Source organism: Catharus ustulatus, chromosome 1 (assembly GCF_009819885.2).
Source record: "Catharus ustulatus isolate bCatUst1 chromosome 1, bCatUst1.pri.v2, whole genome shotgun sequence".
NCBI classification, from domain to species: Eukaryota; Metazoa; Chordata; class Aves; order Passeriformes; family Turdidae; genus Catharus; species Catharus ustulatus.
The window spans coordinates 35892193-35902925 of NC_046221.1; the positions used below are offsets into that span (position 1 = coordinate 35892193).

At 41.4% G+C, this 10733-nt stretch overlaps 1 protein-coding gene across 7 annotated transcripts in view; it reads left to right on the forward strand.

Annotated features, from left to right (window-relative positions):
- CREB5 (cAMP responsive element binding protein 5) overlaps positions 1-7090 on the forward strand; it is a 262913-nt gene extending 255823 nt beyond the window's left edge. For 6 of the 7 annotated variants that reach the window (XM_033065361.1, XM_033065352.1, XM_033065342.1 and 3 more), the window contains one exon: positions 301-7090. In XM_033065361.1, the coding sequence (XP_032921252.1) occupies positions 301-464 (164 nt within the window). In that variant the 3' untranslated portion in view covers positions 465-7090. The remainder of the gene's footprint in view (positions 1-300) is intronic. The other variant, XR_004418516.2, reaches the window with a different exon arrangement.
- The last annotated feature ends 3643 nt before the right edge of the window (positions 7091-10733 follow it).

Here is a 10733-nt window from a genome sequence, read left to right on the forward strand (position 1 = left end):
GATATCAGACATTTTATCCCAACATTAGTTTCAGTTATTAAGGTCTTGGATTTCTTTCAAGGTTCAATCAACTCCTGAAGTCAGGTTGATACCAGAGAAGCTGGCTTGAAAAAAATAACAAAAATTAAAACAATCTAAAGACAGAGAGTGTTGGATAACTGTAATTATATTTTGAAATCCTGGGACTTCTGCATGCTTCAGGTCATCATCAGTACTTCCTAGAGTATCACCCAACCTAGGTTTTTTACTCAGATGGAAAAATGAATGTGTGTTGTCTCTGTGCCCTCATTCCCTTCCCAGGTCCCGAGAGCAGTCCTCCTGCAAGCCCGGTCCCAGCTTGCTCCCAGCAGCAAGTCATCCAGCACAACACCATAACAACCTCCTCCTCCGTCAGTGATGTCGTGGGAAGCTCCACTCTCACTCAGCTCGCCAGCCACAGAACAGACATCAACCCCATCCTTTAAAAGTGGTTGATCAGAAACTGCTGGGGGAGTGTGGTACCGTATCAAAGCGTCCTCTCTGCTAAGGACATTTGCAACCATAACTCAAGCCTGGAAGATTCCTCAGTTCTTGAAAGACTCTGCCTGTTCATTTTTATAGTTATTAAAATGTCTTTTATACTTAGTTACATAAAAGGGAGTTACGCAATTAATATGCTATCAGCTTGAGAAATGCTTTGGTGCTTTCTCCTTTTTTTTTGGTACCAGTTACTTGTTTATAAACCTAACTGTTTCTGTACATAGTCATGTTTCCTTCTCACCAGTCTAGCCTGCAGCCTCAGAAATGCAAAGTTGTGTTAAACTGCAGCTTGTTAGCCAATGTGAGGCATGAAAAGTATTAAACAGAGTCAAACATAGGTAACTAGGAGTAATTAGGCTATAAATATAGAGCAAGGGCATCTGCTGACAGCATAATAAAAAAGAGTTAGCGTTGTGCTATCAGCAGACCACGTCTCGCATTCAGAGCCTCTTTCAGAGCAGTTATATAGGATGTGGCTTCAGGACAAAATCAAGCCCAAATACCGTGCTCTTTTGTCTAGCCCTCCCCCTTCTCTCTCTCCTACCCTGGCCTTTTTCTCCTCCAGTTATTCTCACACCTTCCTTTTCCCTTCCCTTTTCATTTCTCAACTTTTTTTTATACCTTGCTTTTTTTTTTTTTTTTTTTTTTTCCATTCCAAGGCTTTCCTGCTTCCCTCTTTTTCTCAAAGAATGGTAATGAACAAGAAAAACTTCAAGCCCACCTAAAAACTGTCAGCACAGCTGCTGCTTTCACTAGCTCTTCACCCGCAGTTAGGCTGCGCCAAGCATTTGGCTTTTAAAAAATACAAATGCTCCTGATTTAGTGTTTTTAATAAATAGGGAAAGGTGAAAACAGCGCAGCCGCAGGTGAAGCAGGATGGTGAGCCAGCTGTGTTGATGCTAGCAACCCTGTAAGCTTCTGTGGTGCAGTAGAGGCACAGCGAGCAACACCTGAGAGTCACAACAATTTTTTGCACTGCCAGTCATTAATGTAGGAAAATCCATGTAGTGTATAATAATTCGGAAAAGTTCTGTTCCCTAACCTGGCTGCGTTGTTCTAGCAACGAAAGCTAACAGCCTCAGGCTTCATGGGCTATAAATGAGAAATAAATCAGTGTAATGGTTCTGACCAGTTGGAAAAATGCCATTTTTAATTCCCAGGGAAAGACCTGCTCTCTGCAGGCATTCCTTTAAACGTTCACAGACTGATCCCAAGCTGGCAGACAGCAGTGTAGCTTCACTGACTTTAATGGCACTTAACACCCGCTTAGAGCGGGTAAGGAATTGTTCTTTAGGATGCTAAATAATTTCTAGAAGGCACGGAGTGGCTAAAAAATGCTGCAAGAATGCCAAGTCCCACACTTGGGATAAAATACAGTCCTGCAGAGAGGGTCTGGAAAAGAGCCTTATGCCACAATTAAGGTTTTTGTTTGGACTCTGAGCCTGCCCCTCAGCACAACTGATTTGCATCCCCGAGTGGTCCCAGTGATTGATGGGAAAATCAGACAGAGATGATGCCAGTTAATTATTCTGCCTTGCTGTATATTGGGACCTGATTTTTCTCTCAAATCTGTCAGCAGCAAAACCTCCCCCTGCTTGCCCAGGGAACAGGCTCTGAGCTGGTGAAAAATGTTCAAACATTTTGAGCCACATCTTTAACAGTAAAATTCACATTTTTCCCAGCAAATCCTCTAGCTCTGAACACACTTTGTTCTGAAGCAAAGCTCTCTTCCTCAAAGACTGTGTCTTTGGTCTTTGGAGGAGTCATGGGTTTTAGAAGGGTGGGTCTTCTCCATGTGGGCGGGAAAGTGAAACAACTGAAGTGTGAGGAGGCACTGTAAGGAGCAGGGCCTGTCTGGAAGGGAAAGCAAATTTCTGAGCATTGTTCATTACCGAATTAGTTCTTATCTTGGTGACTAACTTTTTATCAGTATTCTTTTCTTTAACAGCTCGCTTTCCATTTATGCAAATACATTCAAAAGAAGAAGATTTTTAATGTACAGTGTAAATCTTGACTTGATTATATAGTCTAAGAACCAAAAAAAAAATTATGAAAAAATACAAATGTAAAGGATTTTCTATTATATTTTAGACAAACATATACTTTTAAAGTGTTTTAAATACTGAATCTATAATTTTTTTTAATCTCCAGTTGTAATAGCTAAATGGTTTTGCTTCATCATGGCTCCCAAGAGAACTTTTTTCAAATATGCAGTTGAGAAAAATGTTTCATTTGAGTATCCACTATGTAAAAAACCCAAAAAAGCATTTCCCCTACATCTGAATTTCATCATTCACCATCAAAAAGGGAATGCCATTGCAGGGTTAATTTAAAAATACTTTCCCTCTATATGGGTAGCACTTAAATACATTAAAAATAAAAATCAAAGTTGTTGGTAATATTAGAATACCCAGTTGAGCTACACTGCACTAGAATTACGGTTTAGCTTCATTTTATTCAGTCTCCTCAATTAAAATATTTAGCTGTTAAAATGAAAGCCTCTACATTAAAAAGGAAAAAAAAGGAAAAAATACAAAAACCTCGCCTAAGTTTTGTTAAGTTCAGCAACTTGACAGTTTGACTGATGTGTATTATATATAGCTCAATTATTTCTTTTTTTAATGCTAACTAGGCATGCCAACCACACATGTTGGCCTAAATGTGTAATTACAATGAAATGTCTCCTCTCTATACTATTGGCCTTTAGGTATAATCCTTGCTAGTGATGTGGAAATAAGTAAAGGATGAAAAGCTATTTGCTATTGCTTCTTGTAACTCTGTCGCAGGTTCACAGGCCAAGAAACATGCAGCATATTTATATCGGCTGTATCATCGGAAAAAGGACCAACTGTACCAGGCACCTTATATTATTCATCAGATTTGCTTCCACATTAAAATGCTCTTGTTTTCCAGGGGAGTGATCCTGCAGCCCTTCCTCAAGCTGCTGGTCCAACTGGGCACTGGAGGCTGCCTGAGCAAGGGCTGCGGGAGAAACCCCAGCCCTCTGTCTCCAGAAAGTCCCTCTGCCATGTGGTCAGTGGCAGCAGCCTCTTCCTAAGCACGTCACTCTAAATGCACTTCCTGGGCTCTTTCCATCAAGGAGGAATCCTGCTTTCCCACGAACTACTTCTGGAGACTGCTCCACTTTCCTCTTGCCCTGCCAATCCAGCCTGTTGCCGGGCTCGCCAGGCTCTGTGCCCTATCCCACTGCCAGCGAAGGACAACTCAGACCACTTCCATCATCCACTCTCCAGGGCACTCGCAGGGTGGTGAGCCTTGGCCAGTGCCTTGTTCAGCAGGAGGTGTTACCATGCAATAGACAGCATCTCGTGGGTGCGACGTTGGAAGCAGGTCGGAAATGTCAGCCACGGAGAACTGCAATACTTTGATCAGAAAGAAATGATGCTGCGATCCAGCTCTGGCACCCCCAGCCCCCCTTCCCCAAGTCAATTAATGCAAGCCATATTCATAACGCTGCCTGTGGGAGACAAGTAGTTTGTGTGCTATCATGGTGTGTTTCATAAGGACAACGGCAACGATGATGATGATGATTTATGGAGAATTTCATGCTGTTGGGAGTTAATTCCTGCTATGAAGCTAAATGTCTGCTGCCCATATTCTGAATAGTGGAAAGTCAATGGTTCAGTGCCTCAGTGCGTGTGGAATTAGTGTTAATGACTCAGTCCTGTTAACTAACAAGCCAGCTATAACTGTTGTTAAATGCCCAACTTTTGAGGATTCATATTTTTTTAAGCAACGATATTTAGTGTTGAAAACTAGCCTTTTAGTTTAGACAAAATGTGCTTTTTAGCAGCTAATACCTTTTTTAAAAAAAAAGCGTATAGAGTGAATTTATGAAAATTCATGAGGACCAAAGCAATTTTAAAACAGGAATCTATTAATTTAGTATTCACATAGAATTTTATAAAGTATTTATTAATAAATGTTATTTTAACACATTCCATTTGAACAGTATTCTTATACAGAATCTGTTTGTTGGTTTTTTGGGTTTTTTTTTAAGATACAATATTAGTTTTGCAATAAACTACTCTACGTGTGTGTGCATCTTAATCTTTCAGGGTCTCAAGCAGAAGTCATCCATCTAAGATGGAAAAGTTTGCTGAGGTCAGTTGTACAGAAATTCCTAGAATTAAATGTTTTCCTTAAAGCAACATCTGCTTTTTTTTTCCTTTTTTTTTTTTTTTGCAACAATGAAACAAATTATAAACCTTCAGTTGTTTCCTTTGTATTGCAAAATGTGCTTTCTCCTTTTAGAAAGCATGAGTCAACGTATAACTGGAAAGCCTGTCTTTTTTTTTTCTGCTTTTTGTTTAAGGCTGATTTTATGCATCACCACAGAAGATCTAACCCTATCCTCATTTCTTGTCAAATATCACATAGTGAGTTGCACTATACTGCCTTATCATTGCCTCTTCAGTCAAGCAGTGTTCTTAGATTTAGACCATTGAAGCTCCATTATACATCAGAGAAAATTACTGGAGGGGGAAGAAGAGAAAAAAATTGATCTGTAGACATAAAACCTAAACTGTGCCTATAAAACAAAACCAGTTACAACTAATTAGTATCTTACTTCTACATTTCAATTATTTATATTCTTTTAAAATTGCACTTTAGCTCTTGCTCTCTTTCTTGCTCTCCCTTGTTGAATCATTTATAAATACTCTTGTAAAAGTTTTGCACCAGACACATTTATATGCTTTCACTGGTGGCATATCTACAACTTGTCTCTCACACCTGCCCGAGCGGAGAAGCTGAGACCAGCCAGTCTGCAGTGTGACTTAGACTTTACACCCTCTTCATGACAGCATATAAATGTTTTATTATGCAATGTGTGTGATGTGAGGCGGCATCTAAGCTACATTTATAATCTCTCATCCCAAGAACCAAAGTGTCCTGTATATCGTAAGGTCAGGAGACTGGCTCTGTTGTGCATTGTGATGCACTTTGACTGTTGTCCAACTCACAGTAGCTGCAAAGCTGCAGTGGTAACAGTGGCCATACTATGTATTAGAGTTCTGAATCAATAAAATATGTTGCCTTATAACTTGACTAGGGACAGCACCTTTAAAAAGAAATTAAAAAAAAAAAAGAAGACACAAAAAGCTTCTAAGGACAAATAAAAGCAATAAAATCTCAAGTGATCTGAACACCAAAAAAAAAAAAAGTTCAATTTTTCAACATCTGAAACTATCATCTTGCTGCATAGGCAAAAGAGACTGTTTACATCCATAACCTCTTTTTGTTGTTGTTTTTTTTTTCCAGAGCTTACAGTTATTTCAGTTTTATCAGTGGCTTTACACTTAAGAGCTAAATTGCTTACCATTATTGGTTTTCCATGGCTTTCAAAACGACTTTAGAGCAAATCCTAAACTGCACGAGGCCAAAAATGTCAGTGTTCACACACACTCAGAGACAAGATTGATTCTCTAAGTGGAAATCTGATCCTTTCCCAGGCTCTCCTTGGACTGGAATCAATAACTGCAACTCGTTATATTTAGACTAATGTGTAATACCTGGGATTCAGGATCTCCAGTTCTGAATTCATGCAAGTTAAATGTTAGTGTTGCTGAGTTTCACCTGGTGGAACTGTTCACAAAGCCCATGGTCAGAGCCTGCCATCTGATGCCGTGAGGGTCTTAGACCCAAATATCTTTCTTGACTAAAAATCTGCATGACAGCCTTCTGAATGAAGACTGAAAGCTCCTTCCGGCTTTGCAGAAACTGCAGCAGTGTCCTAGGGCGAGGGAGGAGGGAGGATTGATTGCGCATTTCAAGGGAAATGTTTTCCTTGCTGGAATCTAGGAAATTTCAGAGAAATACTTCCCCTACCCCACAGAGCAGAGATTACAAGGAGTTCCCTGACAGAGATCACCTTTGCATGCTTCCACAAAACAAACTACTTTGCACGAAAGGTGTATTCGCTCTTCTGAGTAAGAACAATTGCCACTGAGAGTTTTGCCAAGGACTTTATCATTGGGACCCAAGTGTTTCCCAGCCCATGGCTGTGAGCTCTGTATCCCTCTCTCTGTAGCAGCTCTCTTCAAACACTGGGTAGCACTCATCAGTGAACATTGCTTCTTTGGACTATTGCCATTGTCCTGGTTTTAAGGAACTTTTAGCACTGCTTGGAGTAAGCCTAAACTATCGAAGTTTATATATAAATATATATATATTATATTAAAAAGGTGCTGTCACAGTAAGTTTTGGGCTTGAGGTTGTTTGTATTGTATGCAAAGGTTTTGTGTTTGTATGTCTGTTTGTTTTATTCTGTAAAGCAACCACCTTCCTTACTGGAGGGAGATACTTTTTTTTGGTACATAAATGTAAATACTTGCTGCAGCATTTAATATGTTTAATTTTATGTTAAGCTTTTTGTTGCATTGTGAACCCATTATTGTTACAAATGGACAATGAGTTCATTGAGACTGTTCAACTAGGTCAGATTTTTACATCTCTTTCTAGCTAGAAGAGAAAGGATTTTTGTGCATTTGTACAAATGTTAATAATATCACTGCAATTCCAATATAATAAAGCACTCAAATACAAATAATTCCAATAGTTTGTCTGTATCTATTCTCTAGGCATTTTACCATACATGTAACTCCTGCAATTAAACCAATCTACTCTTCACTGGTTTCTATTTTTACTCCTCATCTCCCTCCAGAGTGGAGGAGGACCACGGTTCAGGGCACACTCCTGTCTGGTGGCAGGAGCAAGGCACTGTGCAGACCTTGTGGCTCACCATTGTCCTCCGAGGCAGCTGAGGTGACTTGGTAAGAACAAGTTCTCTGAGTTTCTTCCAAGCAGGGAGGCTGCAAAGCCTCAAACAAAAAGACTTACGTGGTGGAGCCTGACACGAGGCCTCCTCATAAGGATGAGACAAGCTGTTACTTTACTTTTCCTTGCAGCTGGAGTGTGCTTGTATCAAAATACACTCCATGCTTGTTATCCCGCCAACCTCTCCTCTTGCCAAAAGCTGCCTGGAAATGGATTTCCTGCTGGGCTAATTAGCTCTAATTGTGATGCCCCTGTTATCTTGCCAACCTCATTTCTCACTATAAATTGGTCCAATACAGACCTTGGCACAATAATGCATAAACTGTAATCTAAAGTTAGTCGGGATGAACCCATCTCTCCAGTGGGAATTAGATTAGCTGTAGATTAATGCAACTTGATGTCTTGCTGGCAGTCCCAGAGCTAGGGCCTGACCCAAGTGGTGCAGCCTCGGTGACAAGGACCAGCCTGCCTGCAAGTGCTCTGTGCTGGTGTCACACTGCAGGACATTGGCCCCATGCGGTGTGACCGTGTTGCTCCCTTGGGGGCCCTGGCACAGGCACAGCTTCTGCTGCCTCCCCCCAGTTTTTAAAAGGCTAAATCTGGCCAAGAGCTTTCACCCTCCTAAAATGGGTAGGAAAAAGGCAGAGCCATGCCCCTGTTCCCATCCTCTGCTTGTAAAAGCTGGAAGATGGGGTAGTGTGGGTGCACACAGCTCCCTCTTTAAGGGGGTACAGCAGACATTTTCCCCAAACATCAAAGCATGGCATTAGCTGGATACTTTTTGAGGTCATATACTCCTGCAATGCCTTTAAAGCAGGGATGTCATGCCAGTGCTTAACATATATTTATACAGCACAGCTCTTGCTCTGGGGCCAAATACTGAAAGAGGATCATCATATCTGTAAAAATAGGTGCCTCTCATGAAGACATATCACAGGATAACTTGATTGTCCACACAGTTATATTTACACCTGACAGTATGAGCTAAGCAAGATGTATTCAGGCTGAGGTAACACTGCTCTTTACAGCTGATTCATGGTTTCCCAAACCTGATCATAGAACTTGTTCCTCTTCCAAGCAGTCCACTGTTACTATTGCTCTCTCCAGGCATCTCTGGACATCATAACAAAGTTATTATTAGCAAGAAAATGAATCAGTGTGAGCACACACTCTTCTCCCTTGCAGGGATGCAGCCAGAACTAGACTAAGCTGAGGACATTCTGCATCAGCAAGAAGGTTGCCCCAGCTTATACTGGTCAGAGCTGTGGTACAGAGAGACTCCTTCCCTCTGCCACACCAGCCACTTGTACGTTGGCTGAACTCACTTAGCCCTTCAATGTGTCCCAGCTTTTTCCTGAACCCAGGCTGCAGCCTACTTGCTATAAGGGTATTCAAAACTAATGGCAATGTAGCACAGAGTTCAAGTAGGGATGATAAGCAAGCACAAAGGACACCATAGGTACCCAAGGACACTGGTAAAAATCAAGGCAGCATAACAGAGCAACAACAGCAATTTGGAGAAAGCAAACGCCTCCTCAAAAAAGGCAAGTGGAGCTAGGGGAGGATGGTGAAACCCCATGAGCTGAGATGTGAATAGACACAAGAGCTGAGAAATTGGAAATTGTGCTGGTGCTAGAGAAACCCTTCAGCAAGAGGATGGAAAAACATGGCAGACACCAAGTGCTTTTTTGTTAAAAAAAGTCTTAAAATACTGGGATAGAGGGAACACTGGACATGCAAGGATGCCAATCTCTTCACTATTCACACTGACTCTCAGCACAGGAGACAAAGAATGTCTGACCTCCTTTTGGAGAATCTCCCCACATGCACCTAGTGGGGAGTCTTCCCACATGCAGCCCTTGGGGGCAGGGTCAGAAATTATGTGCTTGCTTAGGACCCCTTGTTAGCATCACTTTCTCTACCCACAGCTCTAGCAAAGGCTTGCAGGACAGACCTACTTTAGCTTTCCCTGCCCTCCTGGAGGCAGGCAATGGATGTTTTCTTCTACACAATAGCTACTGGCTGCTGAGGGCCTACTACAGGAGACTCCATCTCTGGGACTACCCCCATAATTAACCTGTTACACCCACTTTCTTTACACTTTACTCACAGGCATTTGTGAGCTTACACACAGAGAATAGGCACAAGATAAATCACAAAAAATTATTGAGAACCTTTTTCTAGGGAGTCAAAAAATTAATCAAGCATCAGAAAGGAGGGATCAAAGTTAAACCAGGACCACCACTACCATTTAGGTCAGAGCCAACAACTGATGGTCTGGGACGATTTGCTCAATTCTTTGGTCTGCTTTGTTATTGCAATTGCCTTAACTTTTTTTTTTCTTTTTTTTTTCTTCTTTTTTTTTTTTCTTTTTTTCCCTGCCTCAAGCTGCAGTGCTGCAACAGGGACATTTTAGTGGCTCTAAGAGAGGCATTAGTGCTGCCATGTGCTTAAAACTCTCTTTCTGCAGCATTCTTCAGCACTGTTTTTCCTCCAGCCCGCTCTATTCTTCAGCAATACAATGCCACAGCATGAGAATGACCCAGTGAAGCTGATAAAATATTTAAGACGCGTGTTCTGATTGTGTTAGGTAAGCAAATACCACAAGAGCCCGACCATTAGTGAACCTGATCAGTCCATTCCCCCAGGACTTGCCAGCAGAGCAAGCCAGAGCAGTCTGAACTAGAAGAAATGAGGCAGCTGCCTTTCCCAAAAGAGAGGGAAGCTTGAAGGTGTATTTTGCAGAGATGGGGAGTTTGCAACATGTGGGTCCTGCTCTAAAAACAAGAAAAAGAGACATACAGGTATACAGATAGGCAGACATAGATTCTACAGATACATATAGATGATATAGATATATAGACGCAGACAGCAGAGATATGTGCCTGTGTATGTGTGTATACAGCAGGTCAGCAGGTGTTTTCACAGGGCATTGCACTCAGCTGACAGCAAGTCAACTTAAAAGAAAGAAAAATATTTGGTAAACCTGACCAGTTCATGTAGGAAATTGAGTCGAGAAAAAAATAAATAAAGGCAGAAACTGATTAGTTTAAATTTGGGGCCCTCTGGATTATAATGGATCCCATAGGAAGACAGGAGGCTTTGTATGGAAGGACTCTATATCCTCCTTGCACTTTCCCTTTTGTTCCACTAATCATTTTCATTCTGTGTTATATGGTGGTTGATCCAATTCCAGCTTAGTAGAAGTTTTTCTTAGCTTCAAGAAGCTGTGCTACAAAGACAACACGTAGCCATGGATAAGAAAAAGGAACTGTCCGCAGTGGGACACCGCTGTGGACTCCGGTTATGCTGGGTTGTGTAGGGTATCACACCACCAGCCGTTGTTCTGACTTTGGTTTTGTTGTTGGTGTTTTGCTCTGGCTGCTCCCTGTGCTTTGATCTATATGTTAAATTGT